Genomic DNA, 17669 nt, shown 5'->3' on the forward strand with positions numbered 1-17669 from the left:
AAGAGCAGGCAAAAAATAAAGTGTATGCAGATTTACAAGGAAATTAGCAAGTTTTTATTTTTATTATTTTTCTGCATTATTTATAAAATAATGTGATTGGCTCCTAGCCAAACAGACATCCACAGCCACTTAAAGAGGTTACCAAGAAGCTACCCATCACTTCCGCCTATAGGGACTTCCCTCTTTTTCTGCCACTTCAAAAAGTTTTTTTAAAAAAAAAAAAAAAAAAAAAAAACAAAACAGACCAAATCTTTCATTCATCAGCATGTCTTTCAGCTTATTATTTGTTCTAATTTTGAAACGGTCATGCCAGTACTATATAAAAAGTAAAACTAATTGGCAAAAGTGTCACCATTTTGCTATATCCTAGAGCTTCTGAAAGTCCAGTCCAGAGAGACAATTACCTGCACCAGTAAAGCCCATGGTTTACATCCTGTAAACTAATTAACTATTTTACACTAAATTTCCAAATGTAGTGGGCCACCTTTACAACTGTGAATGTAAGCAGGTGACATGAGACAGTTTACAAGATGCAATCATCTTAGGATATTAAAAAGAGCTTGAAATAAGAGCTTTTTTTGAGCCTGTGTAAGTGTATGACTCTAGGATCTGGAATTCAGGGACAATTATATCATACTATTTCCCTCCCTTTCATATCCCCCACCCTCACCAAAGTGAAGACAAAATTAAAAAAACATATAAAAGTTATTATAAGTCATAACATCACCATTATTATTACTACAAACCAAAAATCTGTCCATTTGTCCAAATCCATTTGACTTTGTCTCGTCCCAACACAATAAGAGTTACTGACTTTCCATGGGCAGGATGAAGGTAGCGAGTGACGCCTGTTCTTATGTCTTTCAATCTTCACATTTTAATCAATGCAAGGAGCATTTTACACTATTTCCATTGCAACAGACCTCACAGTTGCTTTGCCTACTTGCCATTTCTCAAGTTGCAGATTTATAAAATAAAGGGTCATAAAAAAAGCAAAGCAAAAAAGCATTATGCACATATCAATATCTGCTTTAAAAAGGAAGTTCCAAATTTCTGCTAAACAAAGGAAAATCACCATTATAAATCTCTTTATCTTCCTTGACAAGCTTTTATACTTGCATTTTCTTCTTAAAGACTCCTGAAACATGCCGAATTGTGAACGCAGACAAAACTCCACACAGAAGTCAGACCAAAATAAAAACAAGCCATTTCAAGCCAGACATGAAATTCATTTGAGGTTTAAGTGCTCACAGTTCCAGTTGGCCAGAATAATCCGGATAATCTGCCTCATCATCACATCTGGATCAAGTGACTTTCTATAGAGCAGAATGAAAATTTAAAATAATAAAATAAAAAAAAGTTTTAATAGAACTGTTAAGATGACAGCTTATAGAAAAGTGTCATCTGTACCTGTAGGTTTCTACTGTTAAGAGGAAAAGGGGTATATAGATTTTACTGCATTAAAACAAAAACTATACAAATCTGTAGCGTCTCTGGTTGTATATTTAGACTTTATAAATAATAAAATTATTTGTGGTTAGGCTTAAAGCTCTTCTATCCAACAACATGCTTTGTAGAGTTCACAAAATCAGCAAGGATGCTGTAAAGCATGGGACTTTTATTCGATGGACTATGCCAGTGATTTTTGAGCCATGTAATGATTGCATTTTTAAGAAACTGCTGACCAAATGAAAGACTCATTTCCTTGGTACTCTGAGCAGTGTTCAGCTGTACAGCGCTGCTCTACGGAGTGCTAAGCTGTGACATACTGTTCCACTGACCAGCAGCCATCCTTCTTGAACAGGTTCCTGCATGACTCCATGCTACATTGATTTCAGTGTCCTGCTTCCGCAGTCCTCCACAGCTGTGTAACTCTATGCTTAGACTAATAAATTAAACCAATGATTGCTACAACCCCCATAAAGAGGTTAACAATGAATGTAACAAACCACAAAAGTAGACAAAGTTAAAGCAGGAACTAAATAAACCCACAGTATGCTGAAAATTAAACCAAGGGGAAAAAAATCTCAATAATTAATCATCACTGTCCATAAATCAAAACTAAATAAATACTGGGGAGAAGTGGACTGGACTTCATGTGTTGGCCACAGCGCTGGTGTGCGTGACTCTGTGGAAAGGGTGTTCCTGCTGCCACCAACCCAGAGACAGCGCAGCCCGAGCACAACTGGTATCTCCTTGGGGTTTCCATTTCCGCCCGGAGAAGAAGTTTAAAAAAGGAGACAGAGAGCGCAATGGCTCTTCAGTAGTCATTCCTCTTTCTTCACTGTTCCTCAAGGTCCCTGCCGTCTGTCCCCGGGCGTTGCATATGTCCTCGTCTCACCCTTCCCACCCAAGCCAACCACTCTCCAGTCCTGCTCCCTGAACCTCTGAGCCCTCCTTCACTGCGGTGTGGATTCTCCCACTGTCTCAATTCCATGCTGCTGTAGCTGTGCTCTGAGCAGTGCGTTCTCATTCTTCAGTTCTTCAATCTGCAAGAGAAACACAAAAAAGGCTGCTTAGTAAAGCACAACTACTTACAACAGCTGAAACCAAGCTGTCAAATCCACACCTAAAATAACTGTACAAACACTGTAAATTAATGACTACGAAATGTAAAGTACCTGCTGCCGGAGAAGTTCGTTGTCCACCTGCATCCGCTCCACCTCCTTAAAGCTCTCCTGCAGCCTCTGGTTGTTCTGTCTTAGCTCCCGAATATAATCGCATGCCTTAGACAGGATGCCTCCTTTACTCTGTTTGCAAAGGGGTAGAAGGATGCCTTCAGTCCAAAAACTTGTTTATTCCCCGCCCCCCCCTTCCAGGCACTCTGATACACTTTTTCTCAGAACATGACAGGTTACAAGTGTACTGGAGTGACATTCATTTAACTACTCAAAAGCCCTTTGATATAAAGATATATTGGTCCATCTCAGTCAACACTATCAGTTATCCTAAATAGTTACATGTTGCTACAACTTGAGGAAATTTATTTCCTTTTTAAGCCACAGGCAAAATTCTTTTCATCGTTTTGGATCCTCAGATAGTTGTACATGACCACATCTTGAAATACAGTAATGGCTTGCACTTTTTATGTATGTACAGTGGCAAGAAAAGGTATGTGAACCCTTTGAAAATTACTTAATGATGCATAAATTTGTCTTAAAATCTGGTTTTGTGTTCATCCAAGTCAGAGTAATGAACAAACACAATCTGTTTTAACTAAAAACACACAAATCATTGTATTGTTCTTGTAAATATTGAAGATATTCCAATATTCACAGTGTAGGTTGGAAAAAGTACATAAAACTCCAGACTTCAACAAAAGCTAATTAGAGCTGGAAATTGGCAAACCTGGTGTCCAATGAATGAAATGAGATTGGAGGTGTGGTTTACAGCTACCTAACTTATAAAAAGCACTCAAAAATTTCAAGTTTGATATTCACAAAAAGCATCTGCTGATGTGAAGCATGCCTTGCAAAAAAAGAGCTCTCAGAAGACCTGCAATCAAGAATTGTTGCGTTGTATAAAGACAGAAAGGGTTACATCTCAAAGAGCTTAGATATTCATCTGTCCACTGTTAGACAAACTGTCTATTAATGGAGACGATTTAGTACTGTGGCTACTCTCCCTGGAAGTGGCCGTCCAACCAAGATGACTCAAAGGGCACATTGCACAATTCTCAATGAGGTAAAAAAGAACCCTAGAGTGACAGCTAAAGACTTGAAGAAATCATTGGAACTGGTTAACATCTCTTTTCATGAAAAACTAAGGCTGAGTTGTTTAGGAAGAACACGCAGCACTATGTATGGCATAAAAAGGGCACCGTATACCAACATGAAAACACCCCCCAATGGTTAAGTTCAGTGGAGGAAGCATCATGATTTGGGGCTGCTTTGCTGCTTCAAAGCCTGGACCACTTGCCATCATTAAAGGAAAAATTAATTTCCAAGTTTATCAACATATCCTACAGGATAATATCATGGTGGCTATGAGCCAGCTGAAGCTCAGTAGAAGTTATGTGATGCAAAACATGGAAGTAAATCCACTGCAGAATGGCTTCAAAAAAAGAAAATCTGTTTTTTTGGAGTGACCCAGTCAGAGCCCAGACCTCAAACCCAGAGAGATGCTGTGGAACGACCTCAAGAGAGCTGTTCATACCAGACATCCTAAGAACATGCTACTGAGCTGAAGCAGTTCTGTAAGGAAGAGTGGACCAAAATTCCTCCTGAACGTTGTGCATGTCTAATCCGCAGCTGCCGGAAACGCTTGGTTGAGGTTATTGCTACCAAAGGAGGTTCAACTAGCTACTAAATCCAAGTGTTCACTTACTTTTTCCACAGCACTGTGAATGTTAAATGGGATGTGTTCAATAAAGCCATGAAAGATAATTGTTTGTGTGTTGTTATCTTAAGCACATTGTGCTTGTCTATACTTGTGACTTTGATGAAGATGAGATTTTATGACCAATTAATGCAAAAAACCAAGTAATTCCAATGGGTTCACATACTTTTTCTTGCTGCTGTATGTGGATATATTTGCAATATCTCAGTGTACTGTAGCAACCCAATCGATTCGGAGAAGATCCCTGCCTTCAACCTCCATCAAAACAGTGAGAAGCATGAGCAGAAGACTCACCGCTCCCGTCTTGCTGCTGTCCATGTTACAGTCAGGGATGATTTTGGACAGTGTGACAATCCAGTTGTTGATCTTGTCTCTTCGCCGCCTTTCCACTACAACCAACATATATGAAAATAACTGATACGTACGTGAGTAATAATTGCAACTTTCGCTAACAAAAGATATCAAACATTTTCATTCCGTTTAGAGAAAGCTTTAGTAGTAGCGCCCCCTGCTGAAGCATTTTACATTTTTCATGGACACAGGTTAAGAATGTCATTTCACTTTTACAATGCTAGTCATACTAAGGACTTGTAGCAGTGACTCTAAAAGCAAACTGTAAAAAATAATGCTCACCTTCATTGTGTTGTGCTCTCCTCCTCTCGTCCCGTGGCGTCCGTGGTCCATCCATTTTCCTGGATATCAATAACATATGAAGAGATTCACATCAGATTGGCAGTTACAGTTTCAACCTGTCACATACTAAAAGTAAACCTTTCACATTGCAATTACAGATCGAGTTTTAATTCTTGTAACAGGTTAGAAAAAAGAAATGGGCGAGGTGACAGCAAATGGCACACCTTGTGTACTCTGCTGAAGGGGACCAACGTGACATTCTTTTTTTAACTGATTTCTGCATCAAATGTGTGAATGGAACTCAAGGACTCGTTTGAGCATGCACACACAAGCACGCACATACACGTACAGAGGTATATTGGCTTGCATTTGTTCTCTTCTCTATTCCTGGAGGACAGTTATGAATTCCCCAAATTTATCATGCTCCTGCTGCAGTGCACACAAAGCAGATGCTGCCTTTGTGAATCTGCAGGTCTGACTGGCGATATAAATCTGCTGGCACTCCACAGCACCCGTCCCCATGGTATACTTTTAATTACACCACAGCTAAGATTAAACCGGGAACGTCTCGCACTGCACCTGGTGTGCACACAGTTAGCCTTAGCACAGGCAAATGAAGTAATACTGAATGTACAATAAACATGACAATGAACAAGTGGGTCACATCGTTGTTACAAGAATGCTATTTCTAGCCAATGTCAGCAATAGAGGAGTCACCACAGGGCTATGGAGGGAAGAGAACATGGTGGAGGGACTTATTCTGTATTGTTTGGTAGCAGGGTTTAGTTTGGTTACAACTGTTAGGGGTGTGAAAAGTTGTCCTCACCAGTTTAAACCGTCATGTTGCAGCATCTCGTTTTCTTCTCTGCGGGTGGCAGGTAAGGTTGTTTTTTTCTTTCATTTCAAAGTTTGGTTATTCATATTTATATTTAAATTCAACAATGCAGTTGTTGAAGATAAGACACATTACAAAGGAGCAGAGCAAAATAAAAAAAAAGGGAAATTAAAAAAAATAAATAAATAAATAAAATTCACAAGCAATGTTCCCCAGTACAGAACATGGCTTACTGCACAGTGGCTTCCCACCACATTTGTTGTGTCTGTTTAACTAAACAGATTACTAAGTGAAGGTGAGGTACACTGTACAAGCCCAGGAGACATAAAAACACACTGGTGAGATTCAGGGATGACAGAGAATCAGCAAAAACAAGAATCTGACTTTGATGATTCATACAGATGTGGTTTGCATAACCAGTATAATTTCAACCAGTGTCAATTCAGTCATATACTTTTTAATCCAAAGACTGACCAGAAAACATTCTTTGTGTAATTTTTAAAGAAATCCCTGAACATAAATGCAACAAATATGTATTAAGTATGGCTGTACATGCTTATTGCACAACTGCGTGAATGATAAGTCAACATGATTAGTTATTTAGCAAGGTCAATTCAGTGATGAGAAAATTCAAACGAAGGTATGTAGAATTCTACTGTGCTGTAAGTTCACTTGCAGTGTTTAAACTGAAATTTCTACAAAAAATTAATAAAAAAAACACTTCAGTATGTTCATTCACTGAACTAATAAAGATTAGAACCGCAGTGAAACTAACTTATACAAGTCTTAGATTCAAAAGTCGAACTGAATTTCTCAGCACACAATTCCACTAAGGGTGTCACATTTAAGCGTATCCTTTGTGATAAAAAGCCTCCTTTTCTATATGGATACAAAAATGCTGTATTACTCCTAAAGAGAAATACTTGTCATAAATATTACTCAGTCTAATAGTCTGTCTTCTCACATTAAATCAAGATGAATTTCCAAACCCTTTCCCTTTAACAAAAAAGGGTTTTTGTGTGGGGGGTTGGCTCAAATTTCAAACACAAACACACATACAAAACATTATTTACAGACAAGTTTTACACACAAAAATCCCAAGGTCACCCCACATCTGCTGATCCATAGGCACCCCAATGTCCAACAGTATTCACACCCGTGTGCTTTCTCAGTGCAAGAATAATTAGAGGTACCACATGTCAAGCATTTCAAGACAGAAGCTGTTACCTTGTTACACATTTTGCTCAATTATGAAAGCAAACAAAGCTGAAAGGTTACCTCAACAATCATGTCAGGAACACAGGGTGTGAATACTTTCACCGTAACTGAACATGTCCAAACTGCATTTTGTGAACATGCTTAGTAACATAAGTGCTCAAGCTATCATAAGTAGGCACAGATCATATTATTTGTGTAAAAAAGGGCATCATTAAGAAAGTTTATATATGAATGTGTTATTCTTCAACTACTGGGCAAACGTAAGATGAAACAAAAGGCAGCCAGGACACGCTCAGAAACACTAGGCCCAGAAGTGACATGGACACACTTCTTCATAATACCCCAAGACACGGGGCACTGCCAGAGTCATTTCAGGTTCTTTCAGCAGCAGCGCATCATGAAGCTGTCACACAAATTCAGTCTAATTTAAATCCATAAAAGCATTCCAGGACTAGAAGACTAAACCAAAAGGCAATAGAAAAACATACACCATAAAAAGATAGGAATGCCAGCCACATGTACAAGGGATATACAGGAAGAGGGTCTCATGGCTCAGGCAGTAAAAACCTCCAATGACTCAAAGAGCTGTGTCTGTGGGTTCTAAGTACCACCCAAGGGGGCTAATACTCACGCAGAGTAAGGGTGTGTGCGGGGAGCGATGGTTCGGGGTGTGCCGGATGGCAGAACGTCAGGTGGTGTCATCATCACGTAGAACTGGCCTGGAGTGTAACCAATGGGAAGAGGAGGACGAGGAAAGAAAGACGCCACAAGAGACAGAGAGGATTAGAAGCGAGATGAAAGAGCAGGGAGAACAGAGGTACATTAGAGGAGGTCGCACACTACTGCTGCTGCTGGTCACAAGGCCTGAATAATGGCATTAGGAAAGTCTGAGTGGACTCCAGAGATACCCACACAATTATGCAACATAGGGCCCTTTCACAGAGGCAGGCAGTCTGAAGCCATGCAAGAACCAGAGACAATCTTTGCCAGTGTTGATGTTATTGGTTTGTTCCCCTCCTGGGATCCTGACCATGAACCCTGGTGCTCACTAGCTCTATATAATGTAATGTCAGTTTAAACTGGCAAACTTTTGCATCTCCCACCTAAGCTAAAAAACACTGGATTTCCCCTGTTTATATTAGGAACAGCATGGGTTGCCTAAGTGCTTCCTTATCCTACTTAAGAACTATAGCACATTTTCTTCTGCATTATTCTCCTTCTGTCTTTGTGGTTTTAACAATTCCATTGACTCCACTGACAGTATAAACCTTAAGTCATACTGCTCAAATCATCACACAAAGGCAGGCAATGAGGCACATCTGTCTAAAAATTTAAATTTAAACCCATCAAAGTCACATCACCCACAGTTATTCATTTAGAAGATGCTTTTCTCCAAAGCACCATACATGTCAGAGAAAAATACAATGAGTATATTACATCAACAGGAGGAAAGATTTGGATGCAGACATGTGATTCTGGAGTACAATTTGTCACAATCCCCCATATAAACAGTATACATCACATAAGTAGATGCATGAATCTAGAAATGTAGTACGAGAATTTGACGGCTGATGGTAGTTCTGCTCACTGCCAGTCATTCATTTAGCACTTCTGGGTAATCGCCACTCATACCAAACACTAAAATGGATAAGTACTTTTCCTTTAATTAGGTCCCTCTGCGTTGCTGGGCACACCATATTGTGATTAGTGTGTACAATGTACTACTGCATACTCTACGGACAAGACAAAGGCAATAAAAATCACCATGGTTTTAAAAGATTGAACTGGTTACTTAACTGATGAGTTTATTCAAAGCAACCATGAGAATTTCACTAATTTATACATTTGGGTTCATTTACTGGAGCAAATTCGGGGTAAGCACCTTGCTTACAATTACAACAGCAGAGGGGAGTGTGATGTGCATCATAAACCTTCAGCTTGTAAGTGTGTGGCCTAAAACACTGATACCTACTGCCCTTGTGAAAAGAGTTAAGGAGAAGCCTAATATGGTGTGTACAAGAATTATGTTGAAATATTTCAAGTGTCTGGTGTTAAATACATTATTTAAGTAAAGACGGTATTATATTTATTTTAGAGAAGTACTCTACAAAGACAGCTGGGAATAAAGGTCTGTTGTAATATCCACAAACTATTATTCAATGCCAACTGCTGAGCATTTCTCATGTTTATGTGATGAACTAATCATCTTCTTGCCACTGTAAACATACTTTTACTATATCCAGGTAACAGGATGCCTCTATTCACTAGTGCTGTTTAAACCAACACTTACAAATCAGATGCAAACTGTAAAATCTTAGGTGTAAATTAAAGTGGACCCACATTCATATTTGGTTTGTGTGCTCTACTGCCATCTACTGGTGTGGATGGTAAGCATTTTGCCTTCACTACAAACAAATTTCAGAACGTTGTTGAACAAGAAACTATTAAAATTAAAAGTAACTGGGAAAACATACTCACTCAGACACAGGCTGAAGCTGCTTGTCCCAAGCGGGGTCACGGCAAGCCGGAACCTAGCCCGGCAACACAGGGCGTAGGGTTGGAGATGGAGGGGACACACCCAGGACGGGACGCCAGTCCGTCACAAGGCACCCCAAGCGGGACTCAAACCCCAGACCCACCAGAGAGCAGGACCTGGCCAAGCCCTCTGTGCCACTGCACCCCCCTCTGGAAAATATACTATTAATATTAATGAATTAGCTATTCCCAAGGGGGGCGCAGTGGCACAGCGGGTCTGGCCAGGTCCTGCTCTCTGGTGGGTCTGGGGTTCAAGTCCTGCTTGGTGTGCCTTGCGGCGGACTGGCGTCCCGTCCTGGATGTGTCCCCTCCCCCTCTGGCCTTGTGCCCTGTGTTGCCGGGTTAGGCTCCGGTTCCCCGCGACCCAGCTCGGGACTAGTGGTTGCAGACATTTTGTGTGTGTGTGTGTGTGTGTGTGTGTGTGAGAGAGAGCTATTCCCAACCTGAGAAACTAGTGTAATATGTTAAGGATCACTGCATTACAAAGATGATTAAATGACTGTTTTTTGCAGTGGGTCATAAAATTACAAACAACTGGGACCAAAGTCAATCTGCAGCTTGATTTGTTCAAAACTTTATGACAATGCAAAAATTGACTAATCAATGAAAGATGAATAATACATACATGCTTCTATTTATTGACTATGTAGGCTATGTAAAATCATAAAAGAAACCTATAATATATTTTAATAAGTATTCTGTAACGCTTCCATCCATGCATAACCCCTTGTCCAAAGTGGGGTGACAGCATCTGCTGTACCCCAGAAGTATGCAGCACAACACAGGTCACTCCTCCTGGCCAAGATATTAATGCATAACTGTGTAACACTTATTGACTTCAAAGTACATTAAAATAAAAACTTTTAAAATCAGTGAATTTAAAAAAACCTTTTCTCCACAACCTCCTAGTTTCGTTAACTACACAATCAACAAAAACTTAATATAAAGCTTGCCCCTCTATTTGTGGGTAAGGTTATATAAATATCACGTTTATAGCTATACTTTGTAAGGTTTAATTTAAGCATTTTCATGAACTTTTAGTGGAAGCAAGCTGAATTAGTTCTCCTCATCTATTGTGTTTCTATCCTTTCGGAGTACACTTTGCTGCTACCTAACAGAGGGACACGGAAATGCAGGTTATTTTCGCTCCGCAACAGACAGACAGGTTAGAAAACAAAAAAGGTTAACTGCATAACAAATTAAATTGGAAAATATTTTCACCTTCCAAAAATCATTAACACCATTGCTTGTAATGTGAGAAATCAATGTGTTATTTCAAGTGGTCCTGAATATCCTGTTTTGTACCTTGCACTGTTCTAATCTTGAGAGTTTTCCAAGCAAACAGTTAATGTAACATGGCACACAGCAAGTTTAGTGCATTTAAAATAACGTGTTCCATGAAAAAAAAAGTTACACTCAGTTCATAATGTATGGTAAGAACATTTTGCTTTTCTGGCAGGTGGATGCTCCTGGTTTGTTTTTATCCCTGCAGCATGAAGACAGTGTTCACAACAAAATTATGCATTTCGAAACTAGGAAAAATCCTGGGCTCTGTAGACGTTCCTGTTTGTCAGTGCTGTTTTACAGTATGGCCAGCTGTGTGTTAAAAAGGTCCGGGCTGGGTTCCGTGCAAACTCACCCCCTGCTTGTGCAAGCGTTGGGTCAGCAGCAGCTTGCACCGAAACAGCTGTGCCGTCGCTCACTGCTGCGGCCGGGAAGTAGGCGAAGCGTGTCTCCCCTCCAACTGAGTCCCCTGCTGGGCTGCCACCATTACTGAAGGGGTTCTGGATCACTGCCTGGGATGGGTCATAGGGGCAGAACCATGGGGAAAGAAGGGAAATTGCATGGTTAGCTTTCTTGTCCACTATGAAAACGAACAGGAAAGAAAGCCATGCCCTGCTACCTGCGCAACTGCCTGTTGAGCCCCAGCAAAGGCAGCAGTGGAAACGACGCTGACTGCCCCGCCCCCGTCGTCCGCTCCTTCCAATTGCTGATCTGTTACTTGAACAACGCGGTAGGTTACCTGGTGATAGGGGAGGTCGGCAAGACAGCGGTGAGTCCATGATGTGGACCATCTAGACCCAAGCCACTTATCAAACACTCTCAAAATACCATGCAGGCATACTCTCCAATTAGCTGCAGTCATTCACATGGAAATCAGTAGATAACCATTACCAAGTAATCTGTTAAAACTGCTTTCAAATAAATAAGCATCTGGACAGCAGGGTGGCTCAGTGGGTAGCACTGTCTCCTCAAAGTGCATGCGGCTATTTGAGCGTTAGTCTGAAACCACTGCAGGCCACATGGAGTCTGCACGGGTTTCTCCCAGGTGCTCTGTCTGGTTTTCTCCAACATGTAGTTCAAAGGAACTAAACACTCTGAATTGATCGTATTGTGTGCCCGTGAATATGTGGCTACCCTTCGAGGGACTGGAGTCCCATCCAGAATGTAATCTCAGGCAGCCCTATGCCCAGTGATTCCAGGATAGGCTCCAGACCTGTGACCCTTACCAGTAAAAGTGCTTAAAGGGAAGTGAGGTGCTTGAGTAAACAGGGATCCAAAAACTTCTCATCTCAATGATGGAAGACAGCCATAGTTCAGGTGAAAAAGTCTTATTTGCAGGTACAATCGGAAGCCCTTGAAATGGTTGTCCTTTTTACCTTTGCTATAGCTCACTTTATTTGGCATCGGTTACTCTTTTTGATTTAGCCACATACGTTTGCTAAAATAACATTGGCCAGTATACACAACTTAGTATTACACTCCTTACATTACACTCCTAAATTGCTCGCCAATTAATATTCCATATTCCACACTAAGTTGATTTGTTTTATCTTCAAGCACTCGAAACTTCAGTCTAACCAGTACTTTAAAAGCTCATGGAATACGTATAGGAAAGACTGTCTGATTTAGTGTCGCTACATTTAAAGAATATTTTATCTGAAACAGCATAACTATTTCTTTAAAAAAAGATTCAGCTATGCCTAGAAGTAACACCACCACCCGTACACATCATGTGACACCCCCCCAAACATGTGACACTATCCACATGCCAATCCAGGAGAGGAATTGGAATCACATGACTTTTCATACCAGCTGTGTTTACAGGGAGCAAAAAGAATCAGCTACTTTATAACACTGCCACCCCCAACATCAGTATCTCCTCATCTCTAGTATCCACTTCACTAACAGAACACACAAACCGGCAAAATTAGCCAACTACCAGTAAGAACACGACTTGTCTCCAAACTGCTACTTGTCCTCTACGCCTCATGCCTATTTAAAGTTAAACACAAACACAAGGTTTCCAATTAAATTGATGAACTGATATTAAAGAAATAAAGAGCTGAGTTTCCAGGGACAGAGCATCATGGTGAAATTGACCTTATATACTCCACACAGGATTTAATAAACCCTAAATTACTTACTCAGGACAGAATAAAATGTGGCAGTCCTGAGCGCCACAAAACTATCCTGGAGTACAATTACTATCTACAAAAAAGGTACAGAAAAGGTTTCACCTGTCCACCACTGTTCTCCGTGCGGAACTGGTACTGGATGTTATGATCGCCGAATGCCGCTGCCTGCTGTACACTTGCTATGGTAACCGCCGCCTGTTCCCCTCCCCCTGCACTGTCTCCTGAGAAGACAGGACAAAAATGAAGGAGGTCAACTGGGGTGCTGGGACAGAAAAAGAGATGTAAAGATATTTACTGGAAATGCAAGAGTTCACAATACCTCAATCTTCCACTTTACATAAATATAATATTTTTCCAGCTTTAAAGACACTTGCAACAAATAATGATAACCAACAGCCCCGCATGCACTCCTGTCCCAACTCTTTCTGCATCTCCAGTTCAAGTTTGCCACACAAGTCACTTACTTACCCTCAGATATCTGTACAACCTCTTCTTCTTGTTTTTCGTGGCTGCAATAGAAAAAGAAAGACTGAAAGCCACTATTATAAGGGAAACCAGCAACAAATAATTTTTTAAAATAAAAATTATATGACAGATCAAGTGAGCCAAATTACACCGCCCGCAGTAGGCAGTAGCTGTGCCATGGCGAATTCCTTACGGGACTAAATCCAGAGCCCACACAGCAAGAGCACAGTACTCTGTGTAAGAAACGCACGCAGCACAGAAGGTAAAACTGAGCGCTGAGTCCAAGTGACAGTTAGACAAGAGACGTTGCAGAAAAAGCAGTTTAGGTGCTTGGGGGTTCTGGAACCTCCCTCTGTCCAAGTGATGGAAAAGTAACCACTTAAAAACAACCATATTAATAATAATAATAATAATAATAATAATAATAATAGGGCAGAAGAGATTCTTAATGCGTTACGTATCAATTGGACAAAACAAAGTGCTAACAATTAACGTCGACGATAACACTAGAGGTTTCCCCTCCACATCAACTCTCTCCCGGTCTCTACTATCCCCATTTCGGTTCGCGCACATTTGCTGAGAACAACTTGTGAACTGATGCCAGTTGCAGTTCTGTAGAAAACGGAGTGAGGCGTGAACAGCGGGGATCGGGTTCAAATCCCGCTCGCGCCCCTCCTGCCCTTGACAAGGTACCGACCCTCAACTTCTACTACTGTAACAGAACTGAACTGCCGCTGTTGTTGCAGCTGAGCTATGGAAATAATTCTAACGAAAGTTCACCTACACGTGACGGAAAGTCACCCTGGCGTGAACTAATAAATTATTATTAACAATAACTTTGCAGAGATTAGTGTCAACTCGCTGACCAGAAGAAGAACACTTAGTACGCCGCACGATTAATACAGCTAAATAATAATTATTACTGTATAATACTTCACGTCGCCGAAAATGACAGCAGCAGACCACTTACCTCGGGAAATAACTCTGCTAGTAATTGCTTATTAACGTGCGAATGTTGCCCTGCAAGCTCGTCGACTACCGCGAAGAAGGCAGCACTAAACTCTGCCCGTTAATTTCCAGATGTTTCTCTCACGCGTGCCCATACGAATCCGAGCGACCGAAGCGAAGCGCCAACGTGTATTTGTGCGTGTGTGCGCGCGCGTGCGTATGTGTATGCGTGTGTTTGTGTTTAACGGGCTGCCGGAGAAGACAACGTGAACGTGCGACGAGCTCGGTAGAGAAGATGGTGGTCCGGGCCGCGGAAGCCATTCAAAGAGCCGCGCGGGGAAAGGCGGCGGAGGCGCGCGCGTTACCTGGCAGCGCTGTCCAGGCTCTGCTCGAGCATATCCATGAGGCTCGGGATTTACAACGCGATATTGAGTGACACGGACGTGGAGATGGAAGCGCTGATCACGGGGACAAACACTCGGGTCATGTGAGAGACACAGTCCAGGACACGTGAGGCGCGCACCGGCCGTGCAGTTAAAATGGAGACCGCTGCCGGAGCCTGAGTTCGCGCTGCGTCGCTTCCCCTTCTGCGTTTGTTTTTGTCCTCTTTCTCTGTCCGGCCTTCTTTTTCGGGATTATAATTCGCGGGAGCCTTTTCCTTCTCGTCGGGTTATTGCGCTTCGTTCTGGTTTAGTCGTTTAAGTGGTAGGAAGCAGGGAAGAATCGCGTTCGCTCTCTTTCTTTCTTTCCTCCCTCCGTCCCGTCGTCGCCCTGTCGGCTCCCCCCTGGCGCCGTGCTCCGTTTTACGTATCCATCCGCTGTGTTGCTGGCCGCGCCGTCCTTGTCAGCCACTTGCGGGTAACAAAATATGGGATGGAGTTGTTTATTACCGCGGCGTTCGTGTTCTCTGTGTGCTGTCAGAAAAGAGTGTGGCTGGAGAGCCACGCTAGCGCTATTACTGTAGTTTTTCCTCACGGAGTGTGCGGTAAAAATCTATCAAATCACTCTCTTCCGCTGCTGGGAATTATGCCTGCGCTTTCAACTGCAGAAAACTCGAATTTGCCAAATCGATGAATTTCCAAACAAGTGGTGAGCTAGCGTTAACGTGACAATGTATTTTATTTCGGGTTTGGGTGTTCTAGGTAGATGTTCAAGACTGTTTCCAGGAAGTTTGAGCGTAGGCTTTCGGTAAACACGTTCATCGCCACTAAAGGTTAAATGATAACTATATAGGTTAAAGGAACTTAAAGGGCAATAATGGCAATAAATGGTTTCAGGGCCAGTATAATAACCTGGCACACCGTCACCACATTCATTCCCAGTAGAAGAAGCGGAATATACACAGGAAAAAGGAGAACTAGAGCAGGAATGATCACGCTGGTTCCCTCAGGTGACAGACACGATCCAATCCGGGTTTTCGAGGGAACCACATGACGCGGACGTGGACGCGCGCTCGCTGTACACACACGGCCCATTTGTATTACCCGCAAATCTGTCGTTATACCACTTGCAAATGCATTTTAAACGTGTAAGAGAAATTATTTGACCCAGAAGAATTCCATTTGATATGGGTTCGCGAGTTTTCGACCACTGTAATGATGCAATTTGAATCTTAGTTGGGCCGCAGAGTGGATGAAAGTCAGAAAGGAGTCCTTTGTGATGCGGTTAGTAGAACTGCGCAAGAACTATACTAAATTACGAGTGAAAGAATCGAAAACAATTTCTAATGTGGAGGGTAGTAATAATTCAGGGCAACGATTTTGATTTCACGTGCTTATTAATATCGTGAAAAACACTTTAAATATCTAAAAGAAAATAAGTTTTTACTAGCGCTAGTCCCGATACTGCCAGGAAGTTAAATATAAAACTTCCTGGAAGTTTTTGTCTCCTGATTCCATTTTGGCGGCAAAAGCATGATAATGAGGGGGAACAAACATTAATTATATGCTTTCGTTTTGCCCCTAATCAAGCACAATTTAACGTAACGCGAAAAATGGCCAAAGCTGTTTGGAAATTTCGCGTAAAGTTCGTCCTTAAGTAAAATTGCGTGTTTAGCCATGATTATAATGAAGCCATACTTCGTTTTCAAATATAAGTACTCAAATATTCACGAAAGTTTTGCATTCAACATACCCAGAACAATGTTACTCCCGATGTGTATATTACAACGGCTGTACGATGTACCATGAAGTCACGGAGAAAAACATACGGCATTGCCATCATACATCTTCATAGCTCAAGACCCAGTGGCTTAACTTCCTCTTCTAACCACCAGATCAACCAAATCTAGTCATTTTGTACAGCACTACAGTTCTCATGATGGTCAAAGTCAGCTGAGACCCTAATGAAGAAGTGTTTGATCTGGGCAGAAGGTGGATTCCTCACTGCTGGTCAAGGTTCCACTGATCCTCTCGTGTTTTTAGGATGAATTCTTCTGATGTCTGCTCAAATTCTTGGGTTTCTAAGATTCCCTGAAGGAATTTTTTTCAAAGGTATCCCCACTGCTGAAATGACTCCATTCCATAACAGTGCAAACTCTTTTCAAAGATGGAAATAAAATATTTTGAAGGGCACCTATATATTGTGTTTCTGTCCATCCATTTCAAGGTTTACCACTGAAATTTCCTGCTGATATCTAAAGTATGCGTATCTGACCTCCTTGCTTAAAATGCATTTTCATGACTTCATACACTGAACTATAGGTCAAATGTTCAAATCCATGTGTTTTCCTGTCCCCCTTTCAAAGCACTTGTTTCCTACACACTTTTCAGTAGTTTCCCATCACAGTACAAATCAATGAAAAACCCTTACCTATCTAAAGTACATGCTCACCTTGTATGCTTATACTGTAGCTCCTAACTCTTAAGTGGATGATGATGATGATGCTTCCTTTCTTAGCTTTTACTATTTTTTGCTCCAAGTGCTACATTGCTTGCCCACAGCAGAACTGTACCATTACAAGATCAACCCTCTTAGATTGTACACCTCTGATTTGGCCTATAGTTGTATGTGAGCTCAGTATTGGTCAACACCTGCTGAAGTTACCAGAGGTGCCTTTGTGAATTGTATTGGCTAGTTTACTTATGTTTCAGTGAATTGTTATAATTGCATATTAGTATTATAATTGCATATTAGGCCTATGTAGAATTGCTGCCAGAGACACTCATGTATCTGACATCTGAATCTGGCTTTGGCTTTGTTAGCAGTGTCATTTCGTTTAGTGTTTTCCCAGACAAGCTCCAGATGACTATAGTCCCAAGTGGTTAACATTTTTAAAA

At 41.4% G+C, this 17669-nt stretch overlaps 1 protein-coding gene across 2 annotated transcripts; it reads right to left on the minus strand.

Annotated features, from left to right (window-relative positions):
• Nucleotides 1–854: 854 nt before the first annotated feature.
• Nucleotides 855–17318, minus strand: usf2l (upstream transcription factor 2, c-fos interacting-like). Of its 2 annotated transcripts, XM_018727003.2 has the most exons (11): nt 14757–17318; nt 13447–13487; nt 13081–13199; nt 11463–11582; nt 11199–11355; nt 7656–7743; nt 5798–5836; nt 4972–5030; nt 4633–4727; nt 2622–2750; nt 855–2489 (listed from the first exon to the last, which is right to left on the minus strand). In XM_018727003.2, the coding sequence occupies exons 1-11, from the start codon at nt 14792–14794 to the stop codon at nt 2400–2402; spliced, it is 975 nt and encodes a 324-aa protein (XP_018582519.1). In that variant the 5' UTR covers nt 14795–17318; the 3' UTR covers nt 855–2399. The 2 variants fall into 2 exon arrangements, with proteins under 2 accessions (XP_018582519.1, XP_018582520.1); XM_018727004.2 differs by lacking the exon at nt 5798–5836.
• Nucleotides 17319–17669: the final 351 nt, after the last annotated feature.

The sequence above is a fragment of the Scleropages formosus genome, chromosome 18 (genome assembly GCF_900964775.1).
Source record: "Scleropages formosus chromosome 18, fSclFor1.1, whole genome shotgun sequence".
In the NCBI taxonomy this organism is placed as follows: Eukaryota; Metazoa; Chordata; class Actinopteri; order Osteoglossiformes; family Osteoglossidae; genus Scleropages; species Scleropages formosus.

Bases quoted from the DNA above. Each gene is read 5' to 3' on its own strand.
- usf2l (XM_018727003.2), bottom strand. From the start codon at position 14,794: ATGGATATGCTCGAGCAGAGCCTGGACAGCGCTGCCAG. The intron at 7,744-11,198 runs GTGAGTTTGCAC...GTTACACTCCAG, and splicing joins AACGCTTGCACAAGCAGGGG to GCCAGTTCTACGTGATGATG. The intron at 2,751-4,632 runs GTGAGTCTTCTG...CTTTGCAAACAG, and splicing joins ACAGCAGCAAGACGGGAGCG to AGTAAAGGAGGCATCCTGTC.